A 26,800-nucleotide genomic window follows, 5' to 3' on the forward strand; every position below is an offset into this window, starting at 1 on the left:
CAAAACACCGTGGTATTCAAGTTGGTCTTTGGACCGCTTGAGAGGGGTTGATTGCAACCCTCGTCCGTTGGGACGCCACAACGTGGAGTAGGCAAGCATTGGTCTTGGCCGAACCACGGGATAAACCACTGTGTCATCTCTGTGTTTGATCTCTTGTGGTATTGTGTTTTGTTGAGACTCCTCTCTAGCCACTTGGCAATTATTGTGCTAACACTTAACAAGTTTTTGTGGCTATAAGTTTAAGTTTTACAGGATCACCTATTCACCCCCCCCCCTCTAGGTGCTCTCAATTGGTATCAAAGCCGTTCTCTTCAAGAAAGGGACTAACCGCCCGAAGAGATGGATCCTAAAGGGAAGGGAATCGTGATCAACGATAAGGAGAAGGAGTCCTTCGTCAACGAGCCCAAAGATGACAAGCCTACCGACTCCGGCTCGGGCCATAAACGGAAGGAAGGGAAGAAGAAGAAGACAAGGCGCATCAAGGAGATCGTCTACTACGACGACAGCGACGAATCTTCCTCTTCCCAAAAGGACAACAACGACAACGACTATGACAAACAAAAGACGGTTAACTCAAACTTTTCTTTTGATTATTCGCGCATTCCGCATAGCTCAAATGCTCATTTGCTCCCCATTCCACTTGGCAAGCCTCCTCACTTTGATGGAGAGGACTACGGATTTTGGAGTCACAAAATGCGTACTCACCTATTTTCTCTCCATCCAAGCATTTGGGAGATTGTGGAAAGTGGAATGAAATTTGATAGCTCGGATAGCCCTTTGTTTATTAATGAACAGATCCATAAAAATGCACAAACTACTACTGTGTTGCTAGCCTCTTTGTGCAGGGACGAGTATCACAAGGTGAGCGGCTTGGACAATGCCAAGCAGATTTGGGACACCCTCAAGATCTCTCATGAGGGGAATGATGTCACCTTACTCACCAAGATGGAGTTGGTGGAGGGCGAGCTCGGACGATTCGCGATGATAAGGGGCGAGGAGCCGACACAAACATACAACCGGCTCAAGATCCTTATCAACAAAATAAGGAGCTACGGAAGCACGCGATGGACGGATCACGACGTCGTCCGCCTAATGCTAAGGTCATTTACCGTTCTTGATCCTCACTTGGTAAGCAATATTCGTGAAAATCCTAGGTACATCAAGATGTCGCCCGAAGAAATTCTTGGAAAATTTGTAAGCGGGCGAATGATGATCAAGGAGGCGAGGTACGTGGACGACGCGTTGAATGGCCCAATCCATGAGCCTCAACCCATTGCTCTAAAGGCAACAAGGAGCAAGGAGGCGCTACCCAGCAAGGTGGCGCAAATTGAGGCGGCCGGTCTTAATGATGAAGAGATGGCCCTCATCATCAAAAGATTCAAGACGGCACTAAAGGGTCGCAAGGGACAGCCAAGCAAGACTAAGACCAAGGGAAAGCGATCATGCTTCAAATGCGGTAAGCTTGGTCATTTTATTGCTAACTGTCCCGACAATGATAGTGACCAGGAACACGGGAGCAAGAGGGAAAAGAAGAAGCATTACAAGAAGGCCAAGGGCGAGGCACATATCGGAAAGGAGTGGGATTCGGATTGCTCCTCCTCCGACTCCGACAATGAAGGACTCACCGCCACTGCCTTCAACAAGTCATCCCTCTTCCCCAACGAGCGTCACACATGCCTTATGGCAAGGGAGAAGAAGGTATGTAATCAAAACAATGTCACTTATGATTCTTCCAGTGATGATGAGTCTAGTGATGATGAAATAGATTACTCTAGTTTGTTCAAGGGATTGGATAGAACTAAAGTAGATAAAATTAATGAATTGATTGATGCCTTGAATGAAAAAGATAGACTCTTAGAAAAACAAGAGGACCTTTTGTATGAAGAGCATGACAAATTTGTAGAGGCACAAAAATCTTATGCTTTAGAAGTTAAAAGAAATGAAGTGCTTTCTAGTGAACTATCTTCTTGTCATGAAACCATTGCTACTTTAAAGAGTGTTAATGATGACTTAAATGCTAAACTAGAAGTAGCTAGTAAATCTAATTCTTGTGTAGAACATGTTGAGTTTTGCACTAGGTGTAAAGATTTCGATGTTAATGCTTGTAGTGATCATTTAGTTTCAATTTCTAAATTAACTGAGGAATTGGCTAGTCTTAATGCCCAACTTAAGACTAGCAAGAATGAATTTGATAAACTAAAATTTGCAAGGGATGCCTACACAATCGGTAGACACCCCTCAATTAAGGATGGACTTGGCTTCAAGAGGGAAGCCAAGAACTTAACAAGTCATAAGGCTCCCATTCCCGCTAAGGAGAAAGGGAAGGCCCCTATGGCTACTAGTGCTAAAAAGAACCATGCCTTTTTGTATCATGATAGGAGACAAACTAGAAATGCTTATAGGAGTTATAATGCGTACGATGATTTTTCTCATGCTATGTTTGCTTCTAGTTCTTCATATGTGCATGATAGAAATGTTGGTAGAAGGGATGTTGTTCATAATATGCCTAGGAGAAATGTTGTTAATATTCCTAGGAAAGTTAATGAGCCTTCTACAATATATCATGCTTTGAATGCTTCCTTTGCAATTTGTAGAAAGGATAGAAAGGTAATTGCTAGGAAGTTAGGGGCAAAATGCAAGGGTGATAAAACTTGCATTTGGGTCCCTAAGGAAATTGTGACTAACCTTATAGGACCCAACAAGAGTTGGGTACCTAAGTCCCAAGCCTAAATTTGCCTTGCAGGTTTATGCATCCGGGGGTTCAAGCTGGATTATTGATAGCGGATGCACAAACCATATGACGGGGGAGAAGAAGATGTTCACCTCCTACGTCAAGAATAAGGATTCCCAAGATTCAATTATATTCGGTGATGGGAATCAAGGCAAGGTAAAAGGGTTAGGCAAAATTGCAATTTCTAATGAGCACTCTATCTCTAATTTGTTTTTAGTAGAGTCTCTTGGATATAATTTGCTATCTGTTAGTCAATTATGCAACATGGGGTATAACTGTCTATTTACAAATGTAGATGTGTCTGTCTTTAGAAGAAGTGATGGTTCACTAGCTTTTAAGGGTGTATTAGACGACAAACTTTATTTAGTTGATTTTGCAAAAGAAGAGGCCAGTCTAGATGCATGCTTAATAGCTAAGACTAGCATGGGCTGGCTGTGGCATCGCCGCTTAGCACATGTGGGGATGAAGAACCTTCACAAGCTTCTAAAGGGAGAACACGTGATAGGTTTGACTAACGTTCAATTCGAAAAAGATAGACCTTGTGCAGCTTGTCAAGCAGGTAAACAAGTGGGAGGAGCGCATCACAGCAAGAATATGATGACCACTTCAAGACCCCTGGAGCTGCTGCATATGGACCTCTTCGGACCCGTCGCCTATCTGAGCATAGGAGGGAGTAAGTATGGTCTAGTTATTGTTGATGACTTTTCCCGCTTCACTTGGGTGTTCTTTTTGCAGGATAAGTCTGAAACCCAAGGGACCCTCAAGCGCTTCCTCAGGAGAGCTCAAAATGAGTTTGAGCTCAAGGTGAAGAAGATAAGGAGCGACAACGGGTCCGAGTTCAAGAACCTTCAAGTGGAGGAGTTCCTTGAAGAGGAAGGGATCAAGCACGAGTTCTCCGCTCCCTACACACCACAGCAAAATGGTGTGGTAGAGAGGAAGAACAGGACGCTCATCGACATGGCGAGGACGATGCTAGGAGAGTTCAAGACCCCCGAGTGCTTTTGGACGGAAGCCGTGAATACGGCTTGCCACGCCATCAACAGGGTCTACCTTCATCGCCTCCTCAAGAAGACGTCGTATGAGCTACTAACCGGTAACAAACCCAATGTATCTTACTTTCGTGTATTTGGGAGCAAGTGCTACATTCTAGTGAAGAAGGGTAGAAATTCTAAATTTGCTCCCAAAGCTGTAGAAGGGTTTTTGTTAGGTTATGACTCAAATACAAAGGCGTATAGAGTCTTCAACAAATCATCGGGTTTGGTTGAAGTCTCTAGCGACGTTGTATTTGATGAGACTAATGGCTCTCCAAGAGAGCAAGTTTTTGATTGTGATGATGTAGATGAAGAAGATGTTCCAACGGCCGCTATACGAACCATGGCGATTGGAGAAGTGCGGCCACAAGAACAAGATGAACGAGATCAACCTTCTTCCTCAACTATGGTGCATCCCCAACTCAAGACGATGAACAGGTTCATCAACAGGAGGCGTGTGATCAAGGGGAAGCACAAGATGATCATGTGATGGAGGAAGAAGCGCAACCGGCACCTCCAACCCAAGTTCGAGCGATGATTCAAAGGGATCATCCCGTCGACCAAATTCTGGGTGACATTAGCAAGGGAGTAACTACTCGATCTCGATTAGTTAATTTTTGTGAACATTACTCCTTTGTCTCTTCTATTGAGCCTTTCAGGGTAGAAGAGGCCTTGCTAGATCCGGACTGGGTGTTGGCCATGCAAGAGGAGCTCAACAACTTCAAAAGAAATGAAGTTTGGACGCTGGTGCCTCGTCCTAAGCAAAATGTTGTGGGAACCAAGTGGGTGTTCCGCAACAAACAAGACGAGCACGGAGTGGTGACGAGGAACAAGGCTCGACTTGTGGCAAAAGGTTATGCCCAAGTCGCAGGTTTGGATTTCGAGGAGACTTTTGCTCCTGTGGCTAGGCTAGAATCAATTCGTATCTTGCTAGCATATGCCGCTCATCATTCTTTCAGGTTGTACCAAATGGATGTGAAGAGCGCTTTCCTCAACGGGCCAATCAAGGAGGAGGTGTACGTGGAGCAACCCCTTGGCTTCGAGGATGAACGGTACCCCGACCATGTGTGTAAGCTCTCTAAGGCGCTCTATGGACTTAAGCAAGCCCCAAGAGCATGGTATGAATGCCTTAGAGACTTTCTAATTGTTAATGCTTTCAAGGTTGGGAAAGCCGATCCAACCCTTTTTACAAAGACATGTAATGGTGATTTGTTTGTGTGCCAAATTTATGTCGATGACATAATATTTGGTTCTACTAATAAAAAGTCTTGTGAAGAGTTTAGCAGGGTGATGACGCAGAAATTCGAGATGTCAATGATGGGCGAGTTGAACTATTTCCTTGGGTTCCAAGTGAAGCAACTCAAGGATGGCACCTTCATCTCTCAAACGAAGTACACGCAAGATCTGCTGAAGCGTTTTGGGATGAAGGACGCCAAGCCCGCAAAGACTCCGATGGGAACCGGCGGACACACCGACCTCAACAAAGGAGGTAAGTCTGTTGATCAAAAAGCATACCGGTCAATGATAGGGTCATTACTTTACTTATGTGCTAGTAGACCGGATATTATGCTTAGCGTATGCATGTGTGCTAGATTTCAATCCGATCCTAAGGAATGTCACTTAGTAGCGGTGAAGCGAATCCTTAGATATTTAGTTGCTACGCCTTGCTTTGGGCTCTGGTATCCAAAGGGGTCTACCTTTGACTTGATTGGATATTCAGACTCCGACTATGCTGGATGTAAGGTCGATAGGAAGAGTACATCGGGGACGTGCCAATTCTTAGGAAGGTCCCTGGTGTCGTGGAACTCTAAGAAACAAACTTCCGTTGCACTATCCACCGCTGAGGCCGAGTATGTTGCCGCAGGACAGTGTTGCGCGCAACTACTTTGGATGAGGCAAACCCTCAGGGACTTTGGCTACAATCTGAGCAAAGTCCCACTCCTATGTGATAATGAGAGTGCTATCCGCATGGCGGAAAATCCTGTTGAGCACAGCCGCACAAAGCACATAGACATCCGGCATCACTTTTTGAGAGACCACCAGCAAAAGGGAGATATCGAAGTGTTTCATGTTAGCACCGAGAACCAGCTAGCCGATATCTTTACCAAGCCTCTACATGAGAAGACCTTTTGCAGGCTGCGTAGTGAGCTAAATGTCTTAGATTCGCGAAACTTGGATTGAATTGTAGCATATATGTGTTTATGCCTTTGATCATGTTCATTCTGCATTTTGTTGCTTTATTGTGGTGCTCAAGTTGTACAAACACTCCCTGGACCTCACAAGTCCGTTGCAAAATGATGCACACGTTTAGGGGGAGATGTGTTACAACTTGACCCTTTGAGACTAACCATATGCTTGAGTTTGCTTGATTTAGTCTCGAAGGAGAATTGAAAGGGAAAAGGTGGACTTGGACCATGAAAGACTTCCACTGCACTCCGATGAGAGGGTAACTTATTCCAAGTTCATCTCATGAACTCTTATTGCCATTTGCTCTTAATTGAAGATTTTGGTGAGGCAATGGGGTTAAAGGGCCAAGATTGATCCCGTTTTGGTGCTTGATGCCAAAGGGGGAGAAAACAAAGGCCAAAGCAATAGATGGATCAGCTACCACTTGAGAGATTTTGAAAATCGTAGAATAGAGCTTTTGGTTTGTTCAAAACTCTTGCATTGTCTCTTTTGTCAAAAGTTGGCTTCTTGTGGGAAGAAGTATTGATTATGGGAATTAGGGGGAGTTTTTGAAATCTTTGATCAATCTCTTTTGGAATGACTCTCTTTATGCTTCAACATGTGTGTTTAACCTAGAGATAGAGATTTGAGTTTGATTTGCAAAAACAAACCAAGTGGTGGCAAAGGATGATCCATATATGCCATAATTGAATAAAACTCAAATTTATTTTATTTGAAGTGATTTTGCACTTGTTCTAGTTGCTTTATGTTGTGTTGGCATAAATCACCAAAAAGGGGGAGATTGAAAGGGAAATGTGCCCTTGGGCCATTTCTAAGTATTTTGGTGATTGAGTGTCAACACAAGTGCTTAAATGTGAACTTATGCCCATGGATGAACAAAGTGCAAATCATGAGTAAAGGTATGTTTCTAAGCCTTAGTACATTGGTTTTATGTACTAATATACTTGTCTAAGTGTTAGAAACAGAAAGAGAAAGAAAAGAAGAAAGGTGCAAAGACTTGGCTGTGTACAGCCAAGACTCAGCTCGGTCTGGCACACCGGACTGTCCGGTGGTGCACCGGACAGTGTCCGGTGCGCCAGGCTGACACGGCGCGAAGTGGCCGCTCTCGGGAATTTGCCGACGGCGTACGGCTAAAATTCACCGGACTGTCCGGTGTGCACCGGACTGTCCGGTGAGGCAACGGTCGGCCGAGCCAACGGTCGGCCGCGGAATCTGCGCGCGACACGTGGCCTGGCCAACGGTCGGAAGGGGGCACCGGACTGTCCGGTGTGCACCGGACATGTCCGGTGCGCCAACGACTCCCAGATCCGCAACGGTCGGCTGCGCTGTTTAAGGAAGGAAATCGGGCACCGGACAGTGTCCGGTGTGCACCGGACTGTCCGGTGCGCCCGACGACAGAAGGCAAGGATGGCCTTCCAGATTTGTTCTCAACGGCTCCTAGCTGCCTTGGGGCTATAAAAGGGACCCCTAGGCGCATGGAGGAGAACACCAAGCATTCCTACAACATTCCTAAGCACCAAGACATCGATCTCGCGCATTCGTTTCATTGTGATAGCATATAGAGCTCTTGTGGAGTTGTGAACTCTTTGAGTTGTGTTGCGAGCTCTTGTTGTTACTTGTGTGCGTGTTGTTGCTCTGATCTTTTGAAGTTTTGTGTGCGTTGCTCATTCCCCCCTTGCTCTGTGTTTCTTTGTGAACTTCAATTGTAAGGGCGAGAGGCTCCAAGTTGTGGAGATTCCTCGCAAACGGGATTGAGAAAAAGCAAGCAAAACACCGTGGTATTCAAGTTGGTCTTTGGACCGCTTGAGAGGGGTTGATTGCAACCCTCGTCCGTTGGGACGCCACAACGTGGAGTAGGCAAGCGTTGGTCTTGGCCGAACCACAGGATAAACCACTGTGTCATCTCTGTGTTTGATCTCTTGTGGTATTGTGTTTTGTTGAGACTCCTCTCTAGCCACTTGGCAATTATTGTGCTAACACTTAACAAGTTTTTGTGGCTATAAGTTTAAGTTTTACAGGATCACCTATTCACCCCCCCCCTCTAGGTGCTCTCAGAAGAAAGATCTCAAATGCAAGCAGAGGAAACAGACAAGAACAAGAACCAGGGACGGCCAAGGCGTACCTCCGGCTCGGGCGCGCTGCTCCGAGACAGCGACCTGGGCCGCGGCTAAGTCGGCTGCGAGGTTTTCAGCCCAGCTTTCGGCCTCGGCGGCCCGGCCCCGAGATTGGTCCCGCTCCTCGACGACCTGGACGAACTCCAACCGCTGCCGTTGCATCTCTGCGCGCGCCGCTGTCGCCTCCGCGCGTGCCGCTGCCGCCTCGGCTCTCAGGTCAGCGCAGAGCACCTGGAGGTCTGCTACCTTGGCGCCCTGCTGAGAAAGGCGCGCAGTAGCCCCGGCGAGCGAGGTCCTCAGGGATCGCAGCGAGCCCCAGACATCGACCTCACGACGGGTGAACGACGACTTGGCGGCGCTCCGGTCCGTCAGATCCTGGGGGAAGGAAACGGGGCGTCACGAAGAACGCCTCGTTCACATAAAAGAAAAGGTATGCCTGAAACCGTTACCTGGAGGATTTTGGGGATGTCCCAGTAGAAAACCTCCAGCGACGACGGAGCGACCCCACCGTTGCTTCAGCACACTCGCGGAGCTCATCCCAGGACTGGTCCTCCTGTTCATCGTCGAGAATGAAGACAGGGTCCAAGGCCTCGCGGGTCCGAAACCGGAGCAACTGCCGCCGGGTCCCGGGGCTCCGCCGCACAGCGATGAGGCTGCCGCCCGGCGGGATGGATCGCGCCTCCACGCCCACCTCTTCTGAGGCACTGGGCGCCGACGCATCGGCCGTCTCGACGCCGGCAGCAACCGGTCGCTCTCTGACTGGGACGACGGCGACTTCGGTAGCAGCAGGCGCCGGCATGGCCGGCACGTCAGGTGGGCTCGGGACCACGTCAGCGTCAGCCGCCTCCCCTATCACGATGGCCGCCTCGGCAGAAGAGCCACCCTCGGGAACCTGCTCCACAGCGACAGGTGCCACCCGAGGCCCCTGCGGTGGGACTCCTTGCAAGAGAGTCGGCTGAACGACCACGCCCGGAGCGGCGCTGGCCGCACAGGCCGGCGCCGTCTTAAGGGCCTTCCGGGGTGCCAGGTCGGTCTGGCCATGGCTTCGCTTGCTGAGGGAAGAAGGAAAATCACGGCTGAGACATATGAATGGAAGGCCAGGACGAAGCACATTCCGAGATACCTACCCGCTCCGGGCCATGATCCACCGCGCCTGGGGAGAAGTCTCTTGGATCCCGGCTCCCGGAACAGCCGCCGAGGTCCGCTTCGCCGGCAACTTCGGCACCACCCTTGCTTTGGGCACCCGGGGAGCAGATTGCCCGGGCGCTGCCACGACGACTTGAGGGTCACCTCCATGCGCTGCCGGCACGAGCGACGGCTCTTGGAGAGCAGACGCCCTAACCTGGCCCCCCGGAGTTACCTCAGCTCCTCCGGCCGGGGGGTTAGGTGTCCTCTCGGGTTGCCCCCGTGCCTCGGACCGGGACCCCGACGCCCCGGCTCCGGGGACTGACAGCGTCGGCCCGCTCGGGGGCTGGCTCGACGGCTCCTGGCCACACCCCAAGCCAGGGCTGAGGCCGAGACGAGCGGCCATGTCGTCCTCCTCATCATCATCATCGTCGTCGTCGTCGTCGGGCGTCTCCGGCGACGGCTCCCTTGGGAGTCCCTCCCTCTCCTGCTGGCGACGACGCTTTTCCAAGGCGTCCCGAGCCCGCCTCCGCTCACGGGCCCGGGCCTTCTCCGCGTCCTTCTTCTTCTTCTTCTCCTCCGCGGCGACCCGCCGCGCTGCTCGGTCCACCGCATCCTCCGGGACCCGTGGCCGGGAAGGCTTGTGCCACCCCACCTCCTGAAGAAAGGGGGGAAAGAAGCCCAATCGTAAGAACCAGGAGGAACCCAATGTATGAAGAAGGAAGGAGCGAACACTCACCAGAGTCACGCACCCCTGGTCGGGGCGCATCCGAAGCTGGGAGAAGGCGTGGGGGTCCGGCTTCCCCATCGCAGCCGACACCCGCCATTGGAGGGCGTCGAAGGGAAGAGGATCAGGGGACATCCGTGAGCCCTCCCAGTCAGCCTCCGGGGTCATCTCCCAAAGCGACAGCCGTCGCTCCGCCAAGGGAAGCACCCTCCGACGGTGGATGGCGGCAATCACTCCCGCAGCAGTGAGTCCCCCCTCCCGCAACGCCTCCAGGGCCTGGAGAAGGGGTCCGAGGTTCTTCTGTCTTTCGTGCGGGGTCCCGTGACGCCAGGCGTCGGTGGCGGCGGTGACTACTCGCTGGGAGAACGGCGGGAGCAACTCACCGTCATTCCGGAGGTAGAACCACCGGCGCTGCCACCCCTTGTTCGAGGACGCGAGGATGGCAGGAATATACTGCGACGCCCGCGACTGCCTCAGCAGGAGGGTGCAGCCGCCGGCCCGCACCGCTACGCGGACCTTCCTCTCCCCCGTCGGCGAGGCAAAAAGCTCGGCGAAAAAGAGATGAGTCCACAAATCCCAATGGGGGGCGATCCCCAAATACCCTTCGCACACCGCTACGAAGATAGCGGCATGCGAGATGGAGTTGGGGGTGAGGTTGTGCAACTCCACCCCATAGTGGTACAGGATCGCCCGCATGAAGCGACCCGCCGGCACACCGAATCCCCGCTCGTGGAAGGAGACGAAGCTCACGACGTACCCCGGCGGTGGGGATGGAGCGGCTCCGCCCACGGGAGGAATCCATTCTGGTCGCTGCTCATCGGTGAGAGGGCGAAGCAAACCCTCGCCGACCAGCTCCTCCAGATCGCTCGCCGTCACCGTGGAAAAGGGCCATGGATCGCGCGGTGAGATGATGGTCACCCGGTCAGCCATCACCAAAACGGAAGGGATGGCGGCGCAAGGGGCAGGAAGGGCGGTTTCCTCTTCTCTGGCCAAAAGTCTCTCGGGTTGCGAAAACCTAAAGAAGGAGGCAGGAAGCGGAGCGAAGAACCGTCACCAGACCCTCTCCCGGGTATATAAAGACCAGGGCGAGACCGTTTCCAGCGTTCCGCCCGGACCGGATGCGGGATTCAAAAAACACGAAGCGAAACAGCCGTTCCTCGAACGGCTCGCGCACGCACAACGGCCGCCCTGCCAACAACTCACCCCATCGCATTAACTCCGCGGCGGGACAGGCGGCGCTTCTTGCAGGAGAAGCGGGCGACGCTTCGCCTTCGCCGTAATAACCGCGCCGAAAAAGGTACGCCGCGTCGTTCGATTTCGTATCCTTTTCCTTTTCTCCTTTTTCTCTATCTCTTGCAACAGGGACCGGGAAAGGGGGAAACCCCGAAAAGGATCCTTCCCCGTGAAGGAACCAGGCTCCGAGCCTCCTTACTGATCAGAGGTTCGAAGGCTGGCCCCCCGAAGGGTTCAACAGCCGCCTCAGATCGCGTGGGCCCTACACCCACTTCTGGTCAGAGGTTCGAAGGCCGGCCCCCCGAAGGGTTCCACGGCCGCCTCAGGCTACTCGGGCTCCGCGCCCATTACTGATCAGGGGTTCGAAGGCTGGCCCCCGAAGGGTTCACAGTCGCCTCAGACGCCGAGCGAGGGATGACCAGGGGTACGTTCGATACATAGCCGAGGCTCGGGCTGCGCTCCCGAGGTACCCTAGGACATTTCCGAGACCAGCGGGAGCGATCTTGTAACGGAATCCCATCGGAGGGAGGCATCGAGCCCTCGGACCCTGTCGCCAGGGGACCGGGTCCGGCAGATCACCCGCAGGTACTTTTGGGCGTGCCTCTGGGCCCCTAGCCGACCCCTAACGAACAGGGCACGGACGTCCACTCGGATTACCCGCTTGCAGCTCACCGGAGACACCATGTTCGGCGCCCATCGAGGGTAACATGGCGCTTTCCCCCCTCCTCCTTGCGGAAAGGCGACGCAGGGGCGTATGTAAAAAAGCCGAGTCTGTCCCTGATCGCCCTCTCGCCCTGTGCAGAGGCTCGGGGGCTGCTCTCGCAAACCCGGCTCCGGCCGAACCGTTGACAGCGTCAACATACCAGCCCGAGAACTTGGGCCTCGACCGTGCACCCGGGCTACGGCCAGTTCGCATGAGGGAACGACCAGACCAGCCGAAGCATTACGCAAGGCATTAAGACCTCGGAGGAGTGAAACCACTCCTCCGAGGCCTCGGGGGCTACACCCGGCGGGTGCGCTCGCGCGCACCCACCGGAACAAAATGCAACCGAGAAAGGCTGGTCCCCTTGCAAAAAAGTGCGACGAAAGCCTCCAAGCGAGTGCTAACACTCCCTTCGAGGCTCGGGGGCTACTGTCGGGGACCATAATTAGGGGTACCCTCAAGACTCCTAATTCTCAGCTGGTAACCCCCATCAGCATAAAGCTGCAAAGGCCTGATGGGTGCGATTAAGTCAGGGATCAGTCCATACGAGCGACTCGATCATGCCTCGCCCGAGCCTAGCCTCGGACAAGGGCAACCGACCCCGAGGGATTTCCGTCTCGCCCGAGGCCCCCCTCCAATGGCGGACACATCTCCGGCTCGCCCGAGGCCTTGCCTTCGCTAAGAAGCAACCCTGACTAAATCGCCGCACCAACCGACCGAGTCGCAGGAGCATTTAACGCAAAGGTGGCCTGACACCTTTATCCTGACGCGCGCCCCCCGGCAGAGCCGAAGTGACCGCCGTCACTTCGCCGCTCCACTGACCGGCCTGACAAAAGGACAGCGCCGCCTGCGCCACTCCGACTGCAGTGCCACTTGACAGAGTGAGACTGACAGGCAGTCAGGCCCTGTCAAAGGCTCCACGGGAAACTCCGCTCCGCCCGACCCAGGGCTCGGACTCGGGCTAAGTCCCGGAAGACGGCGAACTCCGCTCCGCCCGACCCAGGGCTCGGACTCGGGCTCAGCCCCAGAAGACGGCGAACTCCGCACCGCCCGACCCAGGGCTCGGACTCGGGCTAAGTCCCGGAAGACGGCGAACTCCGCTCCGCCCGACCCAGGGCTCGGACTCGGGCTAAGTCCCGGAAGACGGCGAACTCCGCTCCGCCCGACCCAGGGCTCGGACTCGGGCTAAGTCCCGGAAGACGGCGAACTCCGCTCCGCCCGACCCAGGGCTCGGACTCGGGCTCAGCCCCAGAAGACGGCGAACTCCGCACCGCCCGACCCAGGGCTCGGACTCGGGCTAAGTCCCGGAAGACGGCGAACTGCTCTCCGCCCGACCCAGGGCTCGGACTCGGGCTCAGCCCCAGAAGACGACGAACTCCGCTTCGCCCGACCCCAGGGCTCGGACTCCGCCCTGGCCTCTGCCGAACGACCTCCGCCTCGCCCGACCCAGGGGCTCGGACTCGGCCTCGGCCACGGAAGACAGACTCGACCTCGGCTTCGGAGGAGCCTCCACGACGCCCAACCTAGGGCGCAGGCCAGCCACGTCAACAAGAAGCGCCATCATCACCCTACCCCGAGCCGACTCGGGCCGCAGAGAACAAGACCGGTGTCCCATCTGGCTAGCTCCGCCAGATAGGCAATGATGGCGCCCCACATGCTCTGTGACGACGGCGGCTCTCAGCTCTCTTACGGAAGCAGGAGGACGTCAGCAGGGACACAACCGCTCCGACAGCTGTCCCTCCGCCAGGCTCCGTCGCTCCTCCGACGGCCACGACATCACACCAGCTGGGTGCCAAGATCTCTCCGGCTGCCACATTGGCATGTACTTAGGGCGCTAGCTCTCCCCCGCTAGACACGTAGCACTCTGCTACACCCCCATTGTACACCTGGATCCTCTCCTTGCGCATATAAAAGGAAGGACCAGGGCCCTCTTAGAGGAGGTTGGCCGCGCGGGGACGAGGACGAGACAGGCGCTCTCGTGAGGCCACTCGCTCCCTCTCCTGCGTGGACGCTTGTAACCCCCTACTGCAAGCGCACCCGACCTGGGCGCGGGACGAACACGAAGGCCGCGGGATTTCCACCTCTCTCACGCCCATCTCCGGCCACCTCACTTCCCCCCTTCGCGCTCGCCCACGCGCTCGACCCATCTGGGCTGGGGCACGCGGCGACATTCACTCGTCGGCTTAGGGACCCCCCGGTCTCGAAACGCCGACAGATTTGGTTCTGCTTCTCCGTGAGTTGTATCATATTGTGCCAAATAGTTGGATTTTATATAATGCTGACTGCTTAATTTTGTTTGTTTGTTTGAACTTGTAGAGGTTGCAGAGTTTTATTTATGGTAAGTAACATCTTTTGTTCACTCAGTAGCTGCATTGCACATCATGCCAATCATACTTTTACAATTCAAAAGCAGAAATATAAATGAAATATAGATTACAGATATACTGATGCAACATTCAAGGGGGAAGTCTGTACTTATTTTCTGTTCTACAAGAAGAGGTGCACAAGAAGCAGCGCAGTGCCTTTCACGAACTGGAGAATCTCTTGGCTATTCGAATCTATTTATAAAGTCGATGCAGCAGTATGAACATCTAAAGGAGGCCGCCGTCAACTGTAGTGACAAGCAACTGCAAGCTTGCATCGTACATGGAGAGGTTATCTGGAATCTAGTTCCCTGGACACTCTTAATACCTTCCTTAACTTTGCAACCTCCATTTTTTCAGTAATGTCTTTTTAGGTGTCCATGTTAGTTGATACACTTATAAAACTTTAGTTGATTGCTTAACTGATGCATTCTTGTTCTAATTTCAGTTGGTTTTCATAATGGTGGTCTTTGCTTAAACCTATTTTTTTAAAATGTCCAAAATGCTAGGGGCAATCCCATGTGAATGCTCTAATTTTTTTTTGGTAGTGTAACGAAAATGATCCAGTGATCATGGCCAAGTGGCTATTGATGTTTCATGGGTCATATGAAGTCGTATTGTATGAGAACATTATTTTATCTTCACAATAAATTTGGGGCCTGTCGACAAAACTATATTGTCAGCTTGGTATGATTCTGGCACAAAATCTAGTAAAAATAAGAAACTATTTGGCTAATGGGATTGTAGAATGAGATTTTAAAATTGAGGCATGAACCAAAAGGGCACTGAATAACATATCATATGTGTAATCTCTTAAGTCGGCTCTAAGGCTGGGTTTTTAACAAAGTCAACAACACTGTACAACCCTAATTTCCAACAGAAAAGATCTTAGTGCTAATTTAGCAACCTCATTTTTTTCAAGAGATTTCTATTTTTCCAAGAAAAATCTTGAAAAAATAGAGTTACCAAACTAGCCATTAACAGCTGTATATCCTGCAAAACAGCTGGGTTTTAAATAAAATTCGATCTTTCATGTTCTTCCAACCATAACTAGCCCCAACTTATCCTCACGACTGCACTAAACCAAGCGCACAGGAGCACACAGAGGGGAGGCAGAACATAAATTACAAAGAAGTGCAGCATTGCAGTCCTTGCTGCTCCTGGTCGACCTCGCGTCAGGTGTAAGGGGCAAAGGTGAGCCACACGAACCAGAAAGAAATCAGCAGTCGTTCTCACATGAAACATGATACACTTCTATGCCGCTGGAGTCAACTGCGTCACCTAGGGGTCTTCATGTATGCAGCAGGGAGGCTTTCGCAGCTAGAGCCAATAGCAGGGAGCATTCCTCGAGTACCGGGTCCTTGTTTGAGTTCTTTTTTGTCTGCACGGTGGTGGAAATGGCACGCACAGCCGTGGACGCAGCCGGAAAACGTAGCGGGGTCCTCTTCGTCCACCTTCCATCATGTCTGCGTCTCTGCCTCTTCTTCCCAACTCTCCTAGCCACTGGGAGGTGATCATGAATACTCACTGAAGAACAATCCTCTAAAACATCCACAACAACAGGGTAGCCCTTGATGGGTCCACCAGTCGTTTTACTCTCAAGGAAATCAAGGGGCAAGCCGTGACCTGTGTAGTTTCCTAGAACAGTCAACTCGATATCATAAACTTGTATGTTATTCTGAAGGTCTGTGAGCTCACAGACAACACCTTCCGCTCTTGCATCCAACCCAACAGCATCGTTGTCTCGTGTGTGGCATTCCATTGTCCCTTCACACTCCAGCGGCAACAAATTCTTGTCGATCGTGTGATTTTCTTCAGATAAAGGACCAATAGGGGTGACAAAGCCGCTGATCTGCATCTTGGATCTATAATCTCAGATATAAGATATGCCCTGTTTACTGCATTCAGTAGTTTGACCAATGGGTTTTGGGATCTGATCCTTTATGGATACAGAAGATCCACAGGTACTCAAATACCCTGACAAAAAGAACAGTTAAATATTTTGTCTATGCTTCCTATGGAAGTTCAGAAGATAATACATAAGATTATGTATTACTTTCACCGATTTGCATATAAAATTTACATTGAAATACGAGATTAAAAGGAAGAACACAAAGCTACATACTCAACTAAATGAGCTAGCTGCTAAATCTGGAATACAAATTCGCTCTTTGAGATTGTTACCTTTGAGTGTGGCAGCCGGGATTTCTCAATTTCAAGGGCACGAAGAATGACCTTCTCTCCGTGAGCGGTGAGCATGTCTCTCTTCATTGTATATGTGGTCTTTTGAACACTAGCTCCAACCTTGACATTTTCTATACACTCGTCAAATTATCTACACCAAAATGGCTTCACACGCTTAGACTTCTCGAGATTATACTAATTACTGTGATAAAGTTCGAAATAGCAGTGAGATAAAAAGCAGTTTCACAATTAACTAGAAACTTGAGGAGGGCGACATCTTGGGAACTTCAAAACAATCCACCTGAACATTGAAATACAAAACATTTATACACTCGAAAAGCCCAGAACTTACCCCGATAAAGTTCAGAAACCAATTTGTATAGTCAGTTGCTTAGCATTATCACATTTCTAAAGTTCATGACACTTGGGACATATATGCTAATATAACATATTGACATCTCCACATAATTGTAATCTACTAATCTATGTCTCTTGTTTTTTCAAGAAGTTCATGATACCTTTTCCCCATTGTCATACATAGAAAGCAATAAGCATATCACCTAAATGATCCTTCTGATAGCTCTCCCACTTTAAGTTCACATCATGGGGCAACTAGGGGGCCACTCTTACTACTACCACTATGGGTAGCAAGAACAATTCCTAGAGCTAATTTGCAAACACCCATATCATCTCTAAGCCATGGATGTGGACTTAGTAACCGGGAACTGGGAACTTAGCCACGTTCCTCGTTCCGGAAACGTTCGTTCCGTTCCGGGAACATGGGAACAATCTCGTTCCAGTAGTGTTAAATCCTAGTTTTAGTAGCGTACCGCGTACCACGTTCCCGTTCCTCGATCCCATCGATCCGGGAACCTGGTTACTAAGGATGTGGATGCAAGCATCCAGAAAATATAGCATCTGCCATGGTCACCAGAACAAATTGTATCTGCACAATAAAAACTGGAAAACACACAAATGTAGGGAAATTGAACTGATTAAAACAATAGATAAGTTGAAATCTTGGAGAGCATAGGGTTGTGTGGATATGCTGCCGTCGGGAGGGCCAAGAAGCTAGATGGGTGTGTCAGTGGAGCTCAGCAGGACAACGCGGTATCAGTGCCAAGGATCCGTCCAGTCACAAAGACCGTTGCGGCGGCACACCTAGATGACCGCATCGACCTTCATGTCCGGCCCATCATGCCATGAGGTCAATAGTCTTCTCTCTGATAGTGACTTTTATATACCGAAGGATAGGAATGTAAATGGTACATATATTATCTGTCCATATTCAAATTCGATCCGTCTAAGAGGCCGATATATCCGTATTCGTATATATAAAGTTGGATATTTAAGATGTCGATATCCGCTCAAATGTTATCCGACAGAACTCGATAATATCCATATCCAATCCAAATCCGTAGAGAAAATATATGTTTGTAACCAATCCGATTACATCCCAGCCAAAGGACATCTCCCACAGCCACCTCTTCCTCCACCTTCCCCCTCTTGCCCGCACCCAACCAAACTGATGAGGCTCTGAGCTATATTGCCAAGATAGGATATACAATAACTATCGGACATGCGGATATGCTATTGTAAAAAAAAAGACACTGACACAGTACGTAGCTAGTATATTTTAATACTAATAACCATTTATAAAATAACAAAGTAGGAGTAAGTTCAATAAGATCGATAAGTAGAGATTTGGGAGAGTTTGACATATAACGTATGTATAATAACCTAATCCAGCAATTCATCGGTATTATTCCCACTTCCCGACATGATTCAACGGTATGGATGGATGAAGAGAAAGAGAGAAACAAGATGAGAAACAAAGAAGGTGATGCAGATCACCATGGCCACCGAGATGAAGCGAGGAACGGCGGACTGCGGGGATGCGTGGGGTTGCTTTTTGCCAAAGCAGCAGACAAGAAAAGAGGGATAGCAGCGGGGATTTGGATGATTAGATCTTACTTTCCGGGGAAGAGGCTCCCCGCCGGTCGTTTTTTTGCTGTAGATGGGGATCGCCGCCGGTTGCCTTCTGCAAGAGGAGAGGACCAGCACCGGCCGCTTTTGCCCAACGCCGGCGGGTCGTAAGGAGAATCGGAGAAACAACAGTAGGGATTACGTGACTCAGTTTCCACCGTCGTGCACCACATTCACTAGGAGCGAAGGACGGATACGGGATACAAACCAATAGTCACCCTATACCGTAACTTAATATATTTCAATCAAATTTAAGATCGAATACAAATAATTAAAAATAAGGTGGATACAGAAATCGAATATTTATTTAGACGAATAAATGATGGTTATAGATATTATTTGGCCGGATATATACGGATACTAGATATATATTGGATGATGTATAAATTGTTTATTATTCACTATAATTTAGTTTGAACATAAGACAGTGCGAGCATTACATAGATCCTATATCAACATGATAATATAGCAATAAGTTGAAATCGTATAATAGCCCAACACAAAATAGTTTGAATGTAATGATAAAAAACATAATAGTCTAATCTCTACTAATAATACTATTTAAGAAGCTAGTGTAGGCGTCCACAATTTTTGGTGTACGGTTCTGCCGTTGCGCGTATCCCAATCTCAATCGCCTCCCCCACCGCACACATTCCATCCATGGCGCCGGGTCGCGCATTCCTCCGCGCCAGATCCGAGAGTCCTTCCATGGCAACCGCTCCCCCACCGCGCCAGATCCGAGAGTACTTCCATCCATGGCACGAAACCGTCGCGCCCCCACCGCGCCTCCCCCAGCATTCCATCCATGGCGCTCCCTCCGCGCTCGTCCCCGCTCTCTGTTGTCCGCCGCCCCCGCCCCCGTTCTCCTCTCTCGCGCCCCCGCTCTCTGTTGTCCGCTCTCTCGCATCCTCCACGGAGTCGTGGGCCAGTGGCTCCACGGTGATGGACTGGGTCAGCCCCGTGGTGGCCGAGATGCAGTGCGACGATGGCTTCTCGCTGCTGATCTACGCCTGGAAGAGCTAACACCGGCGACGACGGCGGCAGCACCTTCACCACGGCTCCGCCACACTACCTCGCCAATCCCGTCATTCTCGCGAAAATCACCGCCCCCTCCTCAGTCCCCATTCGCGTCCCGACCTCGTCGTGGAAGGCCAAGCAACCCGCCATTCCCGCTCTTCCCGACCATCCTCGCCCCCAATCTCGCCTCCACGGAATCTGACCAACCCGGGCCTCCCCCGTGCGGCGCCTCCACAGAATCCACTGCTCTTCCCCAACATCCTCACCCCACAATCCTTGCACCCAATCCAGCGTTCACATAGCCGTGGAGGTAAGGCGACAGGGCTCAATCCCTCTTACTGTTACGCCCCAGCCGCGCGTTCACCTCTTCTCCGCGCGTGCACAAGGACGTCCTCGCTGACGCTCTTTGCCAGGATGCGCGAGGTGAGCGCGAGTCTCATCCACACAGGTGAGCTACTATCGTCGTTGTGAGGGCGCGCGAGCTCAACTCGCCGCCGCACAGGCTCCGCTATGGGAGGCGCGAGCCGAGATCCGCATCGGACTCTATTTCTTCACGCGGACACGATGCAGCTCAGCTTCAGGTTTGGTGAGTTCACCAGCTACTATTTGTCCATGTGAACATTTTAATTACTTATCATTAGTTCAAATTCTTTTTTGTCGTAAGCTATCCAACATGATATATTTGTAAAGAAAACATTTTTACACCCTTGTCAATTCCAGCTACTTCTTATTTTGCCTGAAAATTCTGCTAGAAACATTAGTTCTTCAGTCTCCCTCTCGACGACATCGCTGATGGACTCCGAGATGACTGTCTCTTTTTTCTTAATCATAAACTAATGGGTGTGTGTTGTTCGTGATCAATGTTATGGTTCGATTACAGAGGGGTGTAGGCAGTAGCTGACATTGAGAAGCCTAGGGAGCATCTTGACATAATGTGAAAGGTATATTGTATTTCTCACAGCTCTTGTATTGTAGAGATAGATAGACAAATATATATGATATAAATATTTATTTGATCATTTTTTGCAGGTTCATGCCATCGAAGTCTGCTAAGCCTTCTGATAATGTGAAAAGAAGGTACCATCACTCATAACGATATTTTATATGTATTAGTTTCACTCTTCTGGTGAGCAGTTCATTACCATTTTCTGATGCAGAAAGCACCATTCCCATAAAACTAGCATGACACCTTCACCCCCAAAAATATAGGAACATGTATTCTATTCATGACCTTTATCTATAATACTATGCTAGGAGTTATTCTAGGATTGAGAGAATTTTGAATTTAGATAGCCTCATCATTCATATAGATAATTATGTTCCGGTGATAATGTGAAAAGAAGGTACCATTACTCATAATGATATTTTATATGTATTAGTTTCACTCTTCTGGTGAGCAGTTCATTACCATTTTCTGATGCAGAAAGCACCATTCCCATAAAACCAGCATGACACCTTCACCCCCAAAAATATAGAAACAGGTACCCTATTCATGACCTTTATCTATAATACTATGCTAGGAGTTATTCTAGGATTGAGAGAATTTTGAATTTAGATAGCCTCATCATTCATATAGATAATTATGTTCCGGATTGGCATAAGTTGTTCGAGTCATCTAGATTTAAAGAATATGTCACTATCTTTTTGTGCTTTTATTATGAATAAAGTGATCTATTCTAGATGTTGTCTTCAGTTCTACTCATTAAAGAATGGGGTTCATGTCATGTTAAGTTCTACTCATTAAAGAATGGGGTTCATGTCATGTTAAGGTGGTAACTAGGCCGGTCCTAACAATTCGGGGGTCTCCTCGGTCGGTAGTGTGGTTGGCCTCGTCTGTACGAAAGGTTCGACAATGCTTCCCCTTTCCTTGACCTTTGAATATGAAATGCGTAGATCTGTGCAATGGCATGATCTGTGAAATGGTTGTTCCTTGATCAGTGAATATGAAATGGCTAGATCTGTCAAATGCCTTGTTCTATGAAAAAATTTGTTCCTTGAATACGATGAGTACTACGATGCCGACGCTTTCCACTTGTGTACACAGAAATTGTTTTGTTGATGACGACCAAAAGTATGCGCTGACTCATCTTCCTGTCTATGCACCAGCGAGTCCCTTGAAACCCTCAATATGATTTTGCATTAATTATTTCTCACTGGTCTGACAGATTTAGGAAGGCTATATTTACTTGACCTGCTACCTTTCTTTTACATAGTGAATTACTGCAGATTTACAAATTGTAAGTAAACATGCATGTTGTTCGTTCCTCAGTAATTCACATGCCTGATGATATCTTATTTGTAAGTAGACACACCTGATGCGTCACTAACATCTATACTCCCTTGCACTTCTAAGGAAAAATATGTTCATTGTAGTTTTAATGCATAGTTTTGTAGACTTGCAGTATGCAACCAAGGATTAAATGGTTAGTAACATATATGTGCTCTTTTACCATCTGTCAAGCTGAACTTGGAAAAATAGCTAACATTTTCTACCTGCTCCTATATGTCATCCATGGCATCTTGTTTTGCAGTACCCAGGCCACCTGACAATTTGAGTAGTACCACCAATTGGGTTATGTTTTCTAATCCCTGTATGTGGTAGTAGATGAAATTGTAAACTAATTAGACTATTGCATCTTCCATTATCACATAGTGTATTCAGGTTTATTTAAGTTTTAATGATGGCTTGGGCAGCGCCACGCACGCTGGGCAGGAGATGGTGACGGAGGGGAAACAACACCTAGAGGAGACATCGGCGCCACCTGCACAACGGTGGAATGTGAGGGGAGAAACATGAGATCCTGGTGCCCTGCTGGCTCCTGCTCATCAAGATCTTCAACCACCAGTCCCAAACTCTTACCATGATTTTTTAGTGCAGCCAATAATTGTTATTCCGACGTGTTCTTTGTTTCGTGCTAATCTTTGTTGTGATATTCTGTGCTATGCTAACGGTGGATTGTTTGGTAATTGCGTAGGGTAGGGAGAGATACGGTGTCGCAAGGCTGGAACCATCTCTGCATCTAATTGATGAGCCAACCCCGTGTTGGGTCTTTTCAAGCCTTTCAATGTGCTGTTGTTGCGGGTTGGGTGGTGATGGATGCCTTCAATATTGTCCTGAAGGGCTTGACTAAATTGAGGTAAGCATAGCATGCTATTTTATCCCACATTATGTATGATATGATTCATAGCTGATTCCATGATCCCATCAATATCCATCGATTTTGAAGACGTTAAGAAAATGTTGAATTACTGAGTAGAGTGAAAAAACAAGTGTTCTGAATAGATGTATTTGGGTCTGTCCACATTAACTTGTTTTAACCAAACATGACAGGTTTGGTGAGTTCACCAGCTACTATTTGTCCATGTGAACATTTAATTACTTATCATTAGTTCAAATTCTTTTCTGTCGTAAGCTATCCAACATGATATATTTGTAAGGAAAACATTTTTACACCCTTGTCAATTCCAGCTACTTCTTATTTTGCTTGAAAATTCTGCTAGAAACATTAGTTCTTCAGTCTCCCTCTCGACGTCGTCGCTGATGGACTCCGAGATGACTGTCTCTTTTTTCTTAATCATAAACTAATGGGTGTGTGTTGTTCGTGATCAGTGTTATGGTTCGATTACATAGGGGTGTAGGCAGTAGATAACATTGAGAAGCTTAGGGAGCATCTTGACATCTCAGAACGTTGACCACCTCGACCTACAACTCAAAGGTATACTGTATTTCTCAGAGCTCTTGTATGGTGGAGATAGATAGATAGATAAATATATATGATATAAATATTTATTTGGTCATTTTTGCAGGTTCATGCCATAGAAGTCTGCTACGCCTTCTGATAATGTGAAAAGAAGGTACCATCACTCATAACGATATTTTATATGTATTAGTTTCACTCTTCTGGTGAGCAGTTCATTACCGTTTTCTGATGCAGAAAGCACCATTCCCATAAAACCAACATGACACCTTCACCCCCAAAAATCTAGAAACAGGTACCCTATTCATGACCTTTATCTATAATACTATGCTAGGAGTTATTCTAGGATTGAGAGAATTTTGAATTTAGATAGCCTCATCATTCATATAGATAATTATACTACTTATTAAGAACAAAGTGTGGGCGCCCGGCACGGCCATGCCTCCGCCTCGCCTCGCCTCCCCTTTCGAGCTGTCACTGCCACACTGGCCCCGCCCGACGCTCCCCTCGTGTTGCCCACGCCCCCGTCCCGTCCCTCCCCTCGTGTTGCCCGCCCCACTCCCTAGCCTCCGCGCCACGATAGACGCCGCCCCTAGCCTCCGCTCGCCGCGCTGCCCCTTTTGTAGCCCCTCTCGCATGAAGGGTAGAGCCCTCCGCGTGGCGGCCTCCAGATCGTAGCTCTGAGTCTTCTTCCCACCCCACGGTGGGAACCACCCTAGCCCCTTTCTTCTCCCTCTCTATCCATCCTCGACCCCTCTCCTATAATCCAAGGAAGGGTAGAGCTCAACCAAGGTGCTCCCGTCATCAGGCGTAGCGGCAGATCGGATCTTGGCGAAGAGTACGCTTGGAGCACCTCTATCCCCCCACGATGGAGGCCGAGTACTCGACGACCGTGACCGGGAAGCCGATTTGATATCGTTTTGGAGGTGAGGCGGGGGCGATTTCGAATGCTCCAAGGATTTCATGACTTTGGTTTGTGTTGTTCTGATTCGTTCTTGGCTATTTTTGTTGTTCAAAGGATCTACACCCTCGCGACATGCTTGGTGGCCGGACTTTCCCTCACCTCTATCCCCTCCAGGACTTGGCGACTGTGGCCCGATTCGCCACCCGTGTGACCGGGGACGTCGCCGCCCTTGAGTGCCTCTAGATGTTGCTGCTACGGGCTGCACCTCCCACTCTCTCAAAAAACACTGTTGCAGCATCTGCAACGATAAACTTTTTAATCGCAAATGAGCACAAACACAAAATCACTATTTAGTTGGCCAATATATAGTTACTAGGCCAAGCCCAGTCATTTCACTCTTTTTTACTCATATAGATGTACTCTGTTTTAGATAGTGGAACTGCTTTTATTTGCATCATCAACAACTGCAGAACCAATATTGACACCTTGGGTACATTCTTTGAACCTTTAGACTTTGATATTTCTTGGAACTCCTTTATTTCAGCACATATGAAATGATGTGACAAATCCCTGCTCGTCTCATAACCATTGATATGGGCACTTGATGATATGGAAAATGGCAACGGTCAAATCAAAGTTTCTGTGGAAGAAGTAACCAAGGCTCACACCCAAAAGATAAAGGTCTTTCATTCATCGTTATTGCTATTATCCTTCACGATTGTTGCCTAATGGAACGAAAGATTATTTGATTATCTTTGCATGTATATGGTAACTCCCACAAACTAAACTATGCTTTCTGAGATTAGTTTAATTTCACCCAATGCATTACCACACAAGACGACTGGCTTGGCTTGATTGCCGGTCGTCATCATCAAACTAAGAACTTCAACAAGAAATAGTTGGTTATCTTGTCTTCCTTCTGTTAGCATGTTCTTTGAAAGATTAAATAGCTGCAAAATGATACGCAGATCTTCGAAAATCGTGTCCATGAAGTGGGGGGATAGAGAGAGACAAATATTTGTTGATTCCTTCTGCAACCCTGAGTGCCTCAAGAATGAAGTCAGAGAGCTGACCTCCCGTGTGAAAGCTCTCCAGGACTAACCTGTTTCTGTAGGCTGGTAAGTACAAGACATGACATGTAGTTCCCAGTCCCTTCTAACCTTGCTTATTTTTCCTATCACATTGCTCTAAAACTCGCATGATTCCAACCATTGAAAAATGTCTCCGTGTGCCAGGTTTCACAGATCGTCATGCTTTTCTTGTGTAATGCAATGGGGAACAGACTTTTATGTCTCCATTTTGGCACACTTGTGGTTTATGTTACATTTCAGACTTCAGATCTTAAAAATTGTTGCGATGTCAGCAAGCGCGGGCTGCCCGTTGTGCTCAAGTTCTCCCAAGACATCAAGCGCGTGCGTGTCCCCACAATTGAGATGCTCGATGCCAACGCGTCCACCGCTGTCGCTGTCGCCTTCCGAATGTTGCTAGAGGAGTGAGGAATGGTGGAGTTCGTGGAGGTTGTTAGTATGTGTCAGAGATAAACTTGTTAGGCGGCTCTACAACGCCCTTGCTCTAAACCTTGTTTCTTGGGTTTAACAATAAATAAATTATTAGCCACTGAAATTATGAATTTACTTTCTTACGACACTTCGGCTACAACTCGTAAAAAATAAAAGATCATTAGTCCTAGAGCCAGCGGGTTGTAGTTGACTTCAACTGCTTCTACATGGTGATGCTTGCTCACCTTGAATTTAGATTTACAACCCGCCACATTGAGCTGGTACCCTCTTTTCTCACTCGATTGGCAGCCTAGAAGGTAATGTCTTTTTGCCTTATTTTTAATTTGTTTTACCTGTGAAGATCAAGAAAGCTAAAACCATATGTGAATGTTTAGTTGCATATGAGAGCACAGACCTAGCGACTTCAAAGTATTAGAAATTCAAATTCAAAGAATTATGGATTAGATAAAAAGAAAGACATTAGTGACAACTGACAAGGTTACTATGAACCAATCACTGGTATGTTGCATCTGTTCATTTGAACAAATAAGTTTTACTATTACTCGCTCAAGGCTCATGGCAGACAACTTCTTTACTATCAATTTGTGGCGGAAGGATGTGGCCCTACTTCATTTTGCGGATACAAAAGATTGTCCGCCATCTTTGATACTAAAATTACATAAACCACAACATCTTCGATTAACTATTTTAATTTTCTAATTCTTCTTATGCCACAACAACTTTTTTGGAGCTACTAAGCATGTCCTTAACAGACCCAAGTAGAAAATGGAATGTGTGTCGCCCTCCCTTCGCTCGCCTCTAGGCAATAGTGCACGAGGCCCATATCTGCAGATCTCAACTCCATTGTGCCGGTGCCGTGGCGTGGGGTGCCACCACCAGACACGTAGTGAGAGCCACACATGAAATTTGTAAGACAGTGAGGTCGATAGTAATTTGTGTTGTTCGCTTTCATGTAATCGTTGTACACTAATATTTTGTTGAACAATTTATATACCGTTGCAACACATATGTATTGTGCTATCTATATTTTATACTATTTTTTAGTCTCGTGGCAACGCACGGGCACAGACCTAGTACAACATATTAGTCTAATACAATATATGATAGTTTCAAATGATATAAGATAGTATAATACAATATAAGATAATTCATTACATGTAATGTATAATCTATTAATAAGTTTTGGAGTTACACATGTGAGGTATAGTTTGTTACTTTGATATAAATTTGGATATTAGTTCTATTATTTTGATGTGGATATTTGTTCAAATAAAAAT

General features: G+C 48.5%; 1 protein-coding gene across 1 annotated transcript; it reads right to left on the bottom strand.

Annotated features, from left to right (window-relative positions):
• Nucleotides 1-14,894: 14,894 nt before the first annotated feature.
• On the bottom strand, nucleotides 14,895-18,596 carry LOC100277689 (uncharacterized). The gene is made up of 3 exons (NM_001151192.2): nucleotides 18,373-18,596; nucleotides 16,399-16,549; nucleotides 14,895-16,191 (listed from the first exon to the last, which is right to left on the bottom strand). Exon 3 carries the CDS (start codon nucleotides 16,070-16,072, stop codon nucleotides 15,506-15,508), a length of 567 nt encoding a protein of 188 aa, NP_001144664.1. The 5' UTR covers nucleotides 16,073-16,191; nucleotides 16,399-16,549; nucleotides 18,373-18,596; the 3' UTR covers nucleotides 14,895-15,505.
• Nucleotides 18,597-26,800: the final 8,204 nt, after the last annotated feature.

Source organism: Zea mays, chromosome 3 (assembly GCF_902167145.1).
Source record: "Zea mays cultivar B73 chromosome 3, Zm-B73-REFERENCE-NAM-5.0, whole genome shotgun sequence".
Lineage (NCBI taxonomy): Eukaryota > Viridiplantae > Streptophyta > Magnoliopsida > Poales > Poaceae > Zea > Zea mays.

Coding starts and splice junctions, on each gene's coding strand:
- LOC100277689 (NM_001151192.2), bottom strand. CDS start 16,072: ATGCAGATCAGCGGCTTTGTCACCCCTATTGGTCCTTTATCTGAAGAA.